This window comes from Marmota monax, unplaced genomic scaffold (assembly GCF_021218885.2).
Source record: "Marmota monax isolate L192 unplaced genomic scaffold, Marmota_monax_Labrador192_F-V1.1 WCK01_AAM20220418_F8-fsc00072, whole genome shotgun sequence".
Classification (NCBI taxonomy): Eukaryota; Metazoa; Chordata; class Mammalia; order Rodentia; family Sciuridae; genus Marmota; species Marmota monax.
This window is the reverse complement of record NW_026692356.1, coordinates 7,580,045-7,592,668: the sequence shown is the minus strand read 5'-3', so window position 1 is coordinate 7,592,668 and position 12,624 is coordinate 7,580,045. Positions and strand designations below refer to the sequence as shown.

General features: G+C 36.4%; 1 protein-coding gene across 1 annotated transcript in view; it reads left to right on the top strand.

Moving 5' to 3' along the window:
* Positions 1-119: 119 nt before the first annotated feature.
* Positions 120-12,624, top strand: part of Taf3 (TATA-box binding protein associated factor 3) — a 167,575-nt gene continuing 155,070 nt past the window's right edge. Inside the window, exons 1-2 of the mRNA XM_046442357.2 lie at positions 120-478; positions 5,615-5,857. Of these exons, the coding sequence (XP_046298313.1) occupies positions 313-478; positions 5,615-5,857 (409 nt within the window). The 5' untranslated portion in view covers positions 120-312. The remainder of the gene's footprint in view (positions 479-5,614; positions 5,858-12,624) is intronic.

Genomic DNA, 12,624 nt, shown 5'->3' with positions numbered 1-12,624 from the left:
AGGCCCGAGAGTCGATAACGAGCCCATCGCGCTGCTCCCACGGGGCGGAGCTTTCTCATCGGCGCTACCGGCATTCGTCTCGTGCTGCCTCGCCCCGGCGGCCGTCCAGCGGGAGGCGGAGCGAGTCCAAAATGGCGGCTCTCAGGCTGGCGCGCTCCGTGCTGCTGGGGCTTTGAGGTGGTCGCCGGGGGTCGGGGGGACGATTTCCCCGCCGCGGGAGCCCCAGAGAATGAATCGGGGGCTCTGCTAAGGTCAGGCGGCGGGGCTGGAGAGAAGTGGCAGCAAGGGCTGCGGTGGTGTCCACGCAGCGGGATGTGCGAGAGTTACTCCAGGTCGTTGTTGAGGGTCTCGGTGGCGCAGATCTGCCAGGCGCTGGGCTGGGATTCGGTGCAGCTCAGCGCCTGCCACCTCCTCACGGACGTGCTGCAGCGATATCTGCAGCAGCTGGGCCGGGGCTGCCATCGGTACTCTGAACTCTGTGAGTACCGGGCTGGGTGCGGGAGGGCTGCCCCGGCAAGTCACGAGTGACACCTCAGCCTCCCCGTCCCTCTCTCGGCGTCCCCGGGGTTCGCGTTCTGCACCCGGCCCCGAGATGTGCCACCTTCTCGGCCTCCGATGCCCCTGGGCTTCCCCTGTCCCTGCAAACTCAAGTCATCCCTTGGGTGTCTCTTCCTCATCCGCTAACTTCCCGCCACCAGCCGGGGAGCCGGTCTCCGCTCCCAGCTCCACACCCCTTACCTTGCTCGGCTCTGAAGTGTGCCTCGCTCTTTCTCATTGTCTCCTGTTTGCTGTGAGTAGAACCATCCCCAGAATGCCCTACACCACCTCTTACCTTGGTCCTTTTCCTCCTTTGCCCGCAAACTACTACAACTAGTTGTCACAGGCGCTCCGTCTACCGGCCGTTTCTTACAAGACTGGCCATTCTTGAGCTCCTAACTACACAGACTCGTTGACAGCTCTTCTACGTTAGGGACACTGCCTCTTCTTTCTGTATATGTCCCTTTCACAGACAACATCTCCACTTATTACTTCCCGAGGCCGATTTTGTCTTTTCTCTAATTAGATTAACTTTTATAGCTCAGTGATCCATTGGCTTCCTCCTTTCTGTTTCTATGTCAGTGATTATCAAAGTGTGGTAGAGGGATCATAGGTTATTTGAGAGCTTCTCAAGGTAATCTGGAATACAGTATTTATGTATTTTAAGTGAATGTCTGAAAGTATCTGGAGCTAGTGTCATTTATTATTTTGGAATCATTTTGTTGATGTGTGAAGCATGCATATGAATACATCTATTGGAGGAGCACTCATTTACATATCAGGTTATGATTATTAACGTGGCAAATTGGAGAACTAGATGAAGTGTTTCAATGAATATTTTGTTACCATTAAACAATTGATACCTATAGATATGCTGTACTTCTGAGGCCCCAAGATTGATTCTTATTTCCGTGGTGCTGCCAAAGTAATCTGTCTATAACACAAATCTGATACTATCATTCTTCTTATAAATACTAAAGTTGCTCTCCACTAATTACAGGTTAAAAATCTAAACTCCTAATATCACATAGTACTTTTTGAGAGCCAACATTTCTCTTATCTTCTGCCACCCTGCCATACTAATCTGCAACCATGCTGAGCTACCTGCCTTTTCTGAAACATTTTAAGCTATCCACTCTTTTATGCATGTTGTTTTGCTAGAGCGTCCTTCGCACCCTGGTCCATCAATAATACTACTGAGATTTTAAGGTTCGCTTATCACTTTTCTAGGAAACTTATGTTATCTTCTCTCATAATCCTGTACATATTTCTGTTGAGTTTATTTAAACTCTTGTCTTGTAAATGTCTGAGTATGTCTCCCCTTCTCCAGAAACAAATTGATTGTATTTGTATTCTGTAACCTAGTATACTGCCAATATATAATAGGCACCCAGAAAATATTTGTGGAATAAATTAATGAATGAATGCTTCACTATCATAATAGCTATTGTGGATTTCACCTTTTGAATTTGTAAAATTTTTATTTTTTTGAATGCTTGATTTCACCAATACTTCTAAACTGGGAACTGCAAACATTCATTGTTGTCTTGTAAGTATAATACCAGTAGATACTCTCCTGACCTTCACTTCTTTCCTTTCAGGACCCCCTCAATGATCCTTGAGTATACTGTTACCATTGGGGCAGATCCAGATTGTATTTTTGCTACCAAGTTTGCTATATAAGGACAGATGTTATACTTTTAGGTACTCAAAATATTCCCTGAATACATAGTTACCTTTTGTAATTTATATACAGAACTAGAATATGCGGGGCACTTCATGTTATTAGGTATTCCAAAGTCATTGAGGATCATTGTAACACTGTAATATGAACCTTATTCCTAATTATCCATTTTTTTTTCTAGTCAGTTTTCTTCATTTTAGTGAGAATGTGATTATCAGGCTCATTATTCCCCATTGTGGTTTGTTGACTTTAAAAATGCTAATTCAGATATATGTACTAGACAGACATTTTTAGGTTCTTTTTTCATTATTATCCTTATTTAAAATAGAATTTGTAACCTTAAGTTACCACTGGGCAATCTTGTATTCTACCTTACTTTAAATCTTTTTTTTTTTTGACAAACATTGATTGACTACTACTATGAACTAAGCCTTGTGCTTTGTGTGGGAACAGATTACAAGGCACAATCTCTAACATGTCAACGGAAACAAACTGATAGTACATCTTCCTTAAAAAAAAAAAGTTCTCAAGTTAAAGCAAGAAGTGGAAGTTATTAATTCAATAAATAATTTTTAAATTTTCCTAAGGTGACAGTTTCTCCAAGTATTCAGGAGCAGATTTTTTTTAATGTATTATGTTATGTGTGAAATATGTGTACAGGCAGCGAAAGCAAATGCTAAATTTTAAAAAATGACTTCAATACTAGTACTCTCAATTATTGCATAGTATAGGCAGTAAATGCAAAAGGAGTAGGAGAAAGTAGAGGTGTTTGTGGGCTATGGGTTCACAGAAAAGATGAAATTTGAGTTGAGCTATGTGTGGTTATATAAAGGTACAGAGAATTCTGGGTTGGAGAATAGCATAAAATAAGATGTACAAGTGAGATTAATAACAGTACCCAATAAGGTGACCAGCTTGACATATGCAGCTAGTCATTTGGAGAATATTCAGGGAAAATAGCCAAAAGAGTGAAATCGGGTTATAGAGGGACTTAAAAGCTTTATAAGAGAAGTAAAACATGGTAGAAAATGTTGCATACTTTAAATTGGAGGGGGGGTACTGTGTTAAAAGTGATATTTTAACAGAATCATACTAGAGATGAAGTGCAGAAGATATTCAGATGGGCAGAATTTGAAGATATAGCAGTGCTCCCCTTATCTGTATTTTTACTTTTTGTGATTTTAGGTACTCAGGGTCTGAAAATATTACGTGGAATATTCTAGAAATAACAATTTGTAAGTTTTAAATAACTTTTATCAGACTATCTAGTTATAATTGTTTTATTTTATGATTAGTTATTGTTTAACCTCTTTTAATGCCTAATATACAAATTAAACTTTATCATAGGTATGTATGTATAGGAGAAAGTAGTATATATGGTATTCAGTATTATATGAGGCTTTAGCATCTACCAAGAATCTGGAATGTATACCCAAGGATAAAAATCTGACATCTATGGCAAGAAGAAGGGTGGGGAGAGGGAAACACCAGAAGTTCTTGAATTGAGGCTGCATAGCATGTGGAGGAATTTGTGATTCTATTTTTTGATTGAGAGTAATAATGACTTTAATAAGGAAGTGAAGTACATGTCTATGTTCAGTAAGAATAATGATATTTGTATTTTATTTTTTACACATGACAAAAGTAACCAATATTGTAGAAAAATTCAGACTTCAGGTGTTTGAATTTAGAAATAACTCTTCTGCTGGGCACAATGGCTCACCCTTGTAATCGCAGTGGCCCGGGAGGTTGAGACGGGAAGGTTTCGAGTTCAAAGCCAGCTTCAGCAATGGCGAGGTGCTAAGCAACTCAGTGAAATCCTGTCTCCAAGTAAAATATAAAATAGGGCTGAGGATGTGGCTCGGTGGTTGAATTCCCCTGAGTTCAATCGCTAGTACCAAAAAAAAAAAAAGAAGTAAGTCTTCTATTTCAACCATACTATTCCTCTTGCTGCAGCTTCTACCTTTTTGAGTTGTTAACCCTTGACTGGATGTCTTTTCAGACTTTCCTGTGTCCTGTGAGCACATGTTTGTCTACTTCTTGCCAAATTTTGATTCTTCTTTTCCACTTTACAGTGTGATTTAATCTCGGATATATTGAGTTTGAGGTATTCATAAAAGATCTCAGGTAAAAATACTCTTTGGGGTCTTTGGAAATTGAGAACTGGAATTTTCCTAGAAGTTTTAAAAGAATTAGGAACCTTCAGTTCTGCTAAGGTAGGAAAAAAGTTCTGCTATTGGCATAGGAAAAAACTGCTTTTGTAAAGAAACTATTATCTAACTTTTATCTTTTTGTTCCTATCCATTTTATGTAATGTCTTTGACTTACACTTGAAAATTTATATATAAATTACCTTTATGATCTAAATCCTTCCTTATAAATATTCTTGGACTTAAAAAATTGAACTGGGCACGGCGGTGCATACCTATAATCCCAGCAACTCAGGAGGGTGATCATAAATTCGAGGCCAGCTTCAGCAGCTTAGCAAGACCCTGTCTCAAAATAAAAAAATAAGTAAATAATAAGGGCTGAGGATGTAGCTCAGTACTTTTCCCCCAATAAAATAAAAAATTTCAGTGATTTAATTCAACACATATTTATTGATTACCTATCATGTACCAGCCACTGTTTTAGGTTCCAGAGATGCATCAGTGAATAACAGAGAAAATGTTATAGGCATTTGCTTAGTCAACATAGCATATTAGCTATTTCATGATAAAAATAATAATAGCAATATTTATTGGACATTGACTTTGTGTCAGCCACTGTTCTAGACGCTTTCAACCATCTGTAAATTACTTTTCTTTTTTTCTTGTGGTATTGAGAATCAAACCTGGGTCTTGCATATGCCAGGCAAGCACTCTACCATTGAGCTACATCTCTGGCCTTAATAAATTACTTTTTTTTTTTTTTTTTTTTTACATATTGGGGATTGAATCCAGAGGTACTTTATCACTGAGTACATCCCCAGTCCTTTTTATTTTGAGACAGGATCTTGCTAAGTTGCTGAGGCTTTTGCTAAATTATTGAGGTTGGGAACTTGCCATCTTTCCGCTCAGCCTCCTGAGTTTCTGGGATTTTAGGCATATACTGCCATACTCAGTTTGTAAATTACTTTTTATGTTTGTTGTCTGCTATTTGTATAATTTTCTGTAATGCTTTGGTTGTTAAATTACATTTAAAATTCACTTTGTAAGAATCAGCTTTTTATTATTTAAATTATGTAATGTTTTGTTTAAAAATCTATTAAGTTTTTTCCAGTAATTAGGTTTTAAATACTTAATATATTTGACTCTGAGCTATATATGTACTTAATACATTTTTATTAATATTTTTAGAAATGTTCATGTAGTTTAAAAAAACTAATTTGATTTGCTTTTTACTCTGTTTCAGATGGTCGAACAGATCCTATTTTGGATGATGTTGGTGAAGCTTTCCAACTCATGGGAGTTAGTCTACATGAACTAGAAGACTATATTCATAATATTGAACCTGTTACTTTCCCACATCAAATCCCTTCATTTCCTGTTAGCAAGAACAATGTACTTCAGTTTCCTCAACCTGGAAGTAAAGATGCAGAGGAAAGAAAAGAATACATTCCTGATTACATGCCACCCATTGTATCTTCTCAAGAAGGTTTGTGGTTGTTTGTTCCTTATATATTAGTGACTATATTAATGAATTTTTAATCTTTTTAACTTTATATGCTATGCTACATATAAATTCTAAAAATGCAATCAAAATATTTTAGCATTTATTTATAACTTATTCTAACCCTTAAACTAACAAACATGGCACTTGGCATCCCAAGTTTTCTCTTTCCTTCCCCCTGGCCCCTGGCGCTTTTACTTAGAGCATTGGTATAATCAAGGTTATGTCTAATGAGTTATCTTTCGCCTTTGTAAATATTAAGTAGGGGAGAAAAAATTTGACCACAGAGGGACTTTCAATAGACGTTTAAATTGAGAATGGAATGTTAAGTAAATTAGAGAACCTTTAAAACAAAAAGAAAAATTGGTATAGCTCTTTTCCTACCCCCTTATTATTTTTTTCCATATTTTTATTGGTGTATTATAATTATATATAATGGCAATATTTGTTGTTACTTATTTGTAGATACACACAATGTAACAATATAATTTGGCCAGAATCATTCCCCAATGTTTCCTCTTTCCCTCCCTCTTGTCCCCTGGCCATTTGTTCTATTCACTCTACTGATCTGCCTTTAATTTTCATGAGACCCACACCTGCAACTTTCTTTTCCTTTTTCCTTCTAAGCTTCCACATATGGAAGAAAACATACAATCTTGATTTTGAATTTGGCTTATTTCACTTAGCATAATGTTTCACATTTCTTTCATTTTTCTGAAAATGGCATAATTTCATTCTTCTTTATAGCTGAATAAAACATCATTGTGTATATATACCATATTTTCTTTACCTATTCATCCACTGATGGATCCCTAGGCTGGTACCATAGTTTGGTTGTGAATTGAGCTTCTACAAACATGGGCATGCATGTGTCACTATAATGTATCAATTAATTCTTTAGGATAAATGTCGAGGAGTGGTGTAGCTGGATCATATGGTTATTCCATTCCTAGTCTTTTGAGGAACCTCCATACTAATTTCCATAGTAGTTGTACCAATTTATTATCCTATTAGCAGTGTAAAAGTGTTGCTTTTTCTCCACATCCTCTTTAGTATTTGTTATTGTTTGCATTCTTTATAGCTGCTATTCTGACTGGAGTGAGATGAAGTCAGTGTAGTTTTTATTTGCATCTTCCTGATTTCTAAGAGTAAACATTTTTTCCTATATTTGTTGGCCATTTGTATTTTTTATTTTGAGAAGTGTCCATTTAGTTCATTTGCCCATTTATTAATTGGGTTATTTTTTCTTCAGTGTTAATTTTTTTTAGTTCTTTATGTATCCTGGATATTAATTCTCTGTCAGAAGAATAGCTAGCAAATATTTTCTCCCATTCTGAAGGTTTTCTCTTCACATTCTTTATTGTTTCTTTTGCTGTGCAGAAGCTTTTTAACTTGATACCATTCCATTTATTAATTCTTGATATTATTCCTGAGCTCTAGGAGTCCTATTGAGAAAGCCCTTGCCTGCACTTGTATGTTGGAGTGTTGACCCTGTTTTCTTCTAGGAGTTGCATAGTTTCTATGGTCTAGGTCTTTGATCCATTGTGAGTTGACTTTTGTGCAGGGTGGAGAGATAAGGATCTAGTCTCATTCTTCTACATTTGGATAACCAGTTTTCCCAGCAGTATTTGTTAAAAGGATTGTCTTTTTTTCCAATATGTTTTTGGCATCTTTGTCAAGGATCAGATGACTGTATCTGTGAGTGTTTGTCTCTGTGTCTTCTGTTCTGTACTATTGGTCTATGTATGTATTTTTATGCCAGTATTATGCAGTTTTTGTTACTATAGCTGTGTAGTGTAATTTGAAATCAGGTATTGTGATGCTTCCAGCATTGCTTTTTTGGCTTAAAATTATTTTGACTCTTCTGGGTCTTTTGTTTTTCCAAATGAATTTTAGGACTGTTTTTTTTTGTAGTTTTGTGAAGAAAATCTTTGGTGTTTTATTAGTAATGTAAGTTGAATGCCATTGTTGTATACTAGGAACAACTAATGAGTTGTGAATATTCACTGATACTATACATACTAATCTCTTTTTTTTTTGATGGGTATAAATGTTTATTGTTTTGTCAGAATTGTTGAATATAAAATATTGTATGACACTGTATAATCATCATCCCTGCATTAATGGATGTTCACAAGTATTAAGTGCATCCTAATCTTGCACGAAAGACAGTTTAGTAATAAATGATGTTTAAATAATACCAGCACATTAAAAAAAAAAAAAAGAACAGCTCCACATAATGATACACCCACTTTTTTGCAAAAAAAAAAAAAAAAATGGCATAGAATCTCAACAATTTCCCTAAAATATGGTAATAGGTAATCAGTCTTAGTGGTCAATCCCATTGCACAGTTCAGTTCTTCCTGCATGATTTTTCATCATGTTGATCATTAAGTTCACTTAGCTTCTAAAAGAGTTACCTAAGTAATTTGTGGTCTCCAACTTATATTGTATGTGTATGTATATCTTTTTATTAAAAAAAATGAAAAAGTTGCAATTTCTTTCCATTTTAAAAATTCTAGAATCACATGTTTACTTCATTAATGTAAATGATAACAGAAATAAATCTTACTTATGACTTTTTTATTGTGATAAAATATAAAACTGACCATTTTAACAATTTTCAGTTGTATCATTCTGTGACATTAAGTACATTCACATTCTTGTTGCAATCATTACCTTCATCTACCTTCAAAACTTTTTATCTACTCAAATTGTCCCCCTTCAACCTAAATCCCCATTCCCAACTTTTCTCAGGCCCTGGAAACTGTCGTTTATTTTCTGTCTCTATAAGTCAATCTTTCTTTCTTTCTCTTTCTCTCTCTCTCTCTCTCTCTCTTTTTTTTTTTTGTGTGTGTGTGTGTGGTATTGGGGATGAAACTATGGGCTGCTCTCCATTGAGCTACATTTCCAGCTCATTCTATTTATTTTATTATTATTTTTTGGTGTCGGGAATTGAACTTGGGGCATTAGTGGTTACTGAGCCACATCTCTATCCCTTTTTGTTTTTTATTTTGAGACAGGGTTTCTCTAAGTTGCTTAGGGCTTCACTGAATTGCCAAGGCTGGCCTTGAACTTGTGATCTCTCCTGCCTCAGCTTCCCAAGTCCCTGGGATTTCAGGCATGTACCACCACACCTGGTCTTCTTATGTTTTATTTTGCATTTTGAGACAGGGTCTTGTTAAGTTGCCCATGCTAGCCTGGAATTTGAGATCCTCCTGCTTCAACCTTCTGAGTTTCTGGGCTTATAGGCATGTACCATCATGCCCTGAAGTATTTTTCTTTTTGTGACTGGTTTATTTCCCTTAGCAGCACATCTTCAGGGCTCATTGTGTTGTAGCATGTATCAGAATGTTCTACCTTTTTAAGGCAGAATCATACTATGATATAAATATATTCCACATTTATTTATATAGTCATCTGTTGATGGACATTGTTTGATTCTACCTTTTGGCTTTTGTGGAATAATGCTGCTATGAGTATTGGTGTACAAATATCTGTTCACATTCCTGCTTCCAATTCTTTTGAGTTGTTAGATCACATGGTGATTCTACATCTAATTTTTTTTGTTTGTTTTGGTCCTGGGAATTAAACCCAGTACCTTGTGCATACTAAGCACATGCTCTACCATTGAACTGCACCCCTAGCCCCATATCTAATTTTCAGGGAACCACTATAGAGTTCTCCACAGAGCTGCACCATTTTACCTTTCTACCAGCAATGCCCAAAGGTTGCAGTTTCTTGCAATTCATTTTTTACAATTTCTTGTTCCACTTAACCAGCATTTTGAAGTGTTACCTAAATTTGTTTCATTGATTTGATTTAAATTTGCTTAAAGTTGTTTTACAGTCTGTGTGTCCATGTTGCCTCATCTGAGAAACTGGGAAAATATTGGACCTAAATTGTAGAGCTTTGTTGTGGATTGTTGGATCTTAGGCTCAGTGAACTGGACTGAATAGTACTAGTGCTGTAATTCAGTCTACTGAAAGTGAAGCTTACCCATGCTTGTTAATAGCCATGGGAGATACAGAAAGAGCTCACTATACCTTTTGGAATATTACTGTAGTTTTCTGGCTTAAGCTCTTGGGAAATAGATGCTTCTCAATACCTTAGATTTCTCCACTTTAGGTTTTTGACTGAAGCCAGGAATAGTACCTCTCAACAAATGTTCTTGAATTGAGTTAGACACTGTGGTTCCTGCTTACTGAAATTCCTTGCTTCTCCTATTCAGTCCTATTGGAAATCTAAGATACTCCTAAGTCATCCCCAACTACCTTTAGTAACTGCTTAAAATTCTGCTTACTCTCTGAATTTATTTGTATTTATAGCCTCTGTTACTGTTATCTTTGAGAAAATCTTACTGTTTAAATTCTCCTATGTAAAGTTGTTCTTTTAAAACCCCCCACTACTTAATGTTTTGATCTTAGAAACCTACTTTTTTTACAACTTCTTTAAATTGAAATTTATTTACTTTAAAAATGTGACAAGGGCTGGGGATGTAGCTCAGTGGTAGAGCACTTGCCATATATGCATAAGGCCCTGGTTTCAATCCCCAGTACTGCAATAACAACAATAACAACAGCAACAAAATAAAATTAAAATGTAATGAATGCATTTAAAAACCAGTATTATCAAAGGAGGATTTCTTGAGCAGAGGTATGGTAGTAGGTGGATTGAAAATGACTAATTTTTTCTCTTCTAGAAGGCCATGAATGTCAAGTGGTCTTGGAATTAACTTCTTTGTTGCTGCTGTTAAATATGATTTATTAAGCATTCTGTATCTCTTAATAAAAGGAGTGCTAAGTTATCAGTCTAGTGATACATCCTGTTGTACTTTGAGATTTAATCTTGTATGGCTCTGAATATTTTTGCTGGAAGGCCACTTATTAGTACCCAATATCTGTAATTTTGCTAAGAAGAGATGAAATCGAATGCTAAGAAGAAAGTTGAAGCATAGTAGAAGAAATTTAAGAAAAGATACTAATAAGTAATTGGCACATCAGTGATTCTTAGAATGGCATGAGATCATGGATTTTGTATCAGTGAATTAGGGCAGAGGTTGTGGTTCAGTGGTAGAGCTCTTGCCTAGCACATGCAAGACACTAGGTTTAATCCTCAGCACTACATAAAAATAAATAAATAAATTATATATATACACGTGTGTTTGTGCGCGCTCGCGCGCACGCTTGGGTGTGTCTAGTTTAACAACTAAGACTTCTGTGTGTCATCAAATGACATGATTCAGAACTTTGCCTTCTTCATGTTAAAAATTTTAATTCACATTCTGTGTGCCTTTTGGAGCCTTCTAAATCTATTTTGTGGTTTGCTTACCTTTCGATCTACTATTTAATAGTCACATTGTTAATATTTGGGGTTCTGGGTGCTTTTTTTTTTTTTTTCCTGGCTTCTTAAAAAAACCTGCACTCATGGGTGGGGGGTATAGCCCAATAGTAGAGCACTTGCCTAAGAAGCACAAGGCCCTGGGTTCAGTCCCCATTGTGCATGTGTGCAAGTGCATGCACAAGTATGTGCGCATCCATGCACACACACACACACACACACAGAGAATTGGACTTAGATGGACAACATTGGATTAATTCTTGTTGTTTTTTGGCACTGAGGATTGAACCCCAGAGTTTCATGCATGATAAACACATATTCTGCCACGAGGTATAACCCCAGCTCCTAGATTAATCTTAGTCCTTGTTTCGTGCATACATTCATCATTGGTCCATGCATAACCTGCACTTGTTTACTAACAGAGTTATGTAAGTATTTTTAATACTGTATTAAACCCTATCAAACTGACCATCCAAAACCAAAGAAAACTCTTAGATAATAATTTACTCATAATCACTTGGCTTTTCTTGTTTTACTTTCATAGCATGCAAGTATTACACAATAAAATTCTCATAAGGTTAGGGTTATCACATTTAAATGCTGCTGAGATAATGTAACTATTATGTTGGATAGTGAGTGAATGTGAGAAACAAAAGTTTAAGATTTTAGATACAGACTTGTGGGCTGAAATTATTATACTACAGTAAATTTAGGAGTTTATTTTTTGTATTATTTGAAGCAAAAGAAGAATCTTATCTAGATTTTCATGTTGTCAGACATACTGGTGCATACCTGCAATCCCACCAGTTTGGCTGAGGTAAGAGGATTCAAGTTCAAGGTCAGCCTGGGCAACTTTGTGAGACCCTGTCTCAAAATACAAAATAAAAAAATAAAAAGGACTGGGTTAATAGTTCTATGGTAGAGCAACTCTGGATTTCAAAAAATAATAAAGTTTTTATGCAGTATACACTGTAATTATTTTAAAGGAGGAATACTATAAGCTTGAGAACACTGTTTCTTTCCTTCCTTTCTCTCTGTCTCTTCCCTTTCTCCTTTTTTCTCTCCCTTTCCTCCTCTCTTCTCTTTTCATTGTCTATTTGTAAAATGGGGTCTTATGTTGCCCAGACAGATCTCAAACTCCTGGCTCAAATGATCCTCTCTCCTCAACCTCCTGAGTTCTGGGGCTACAGATGAGTGCCACCCTACTCAGTCTGATTTTGTTATTTCAGCTAACACTTATGGATGATCTAAGGAGCAAAAATATTGCTGATTCATAAGATACGCATGTGGTTTAGAAAGATACAGTAAGTGGCAGGCAGTACAATAAGATGCTTATCAAAACCTTTTCCCTATTCTTGGGGAAAAGATATAAAATGCAACCTTGTGGTTACCATTTTTTAATATAACCACAC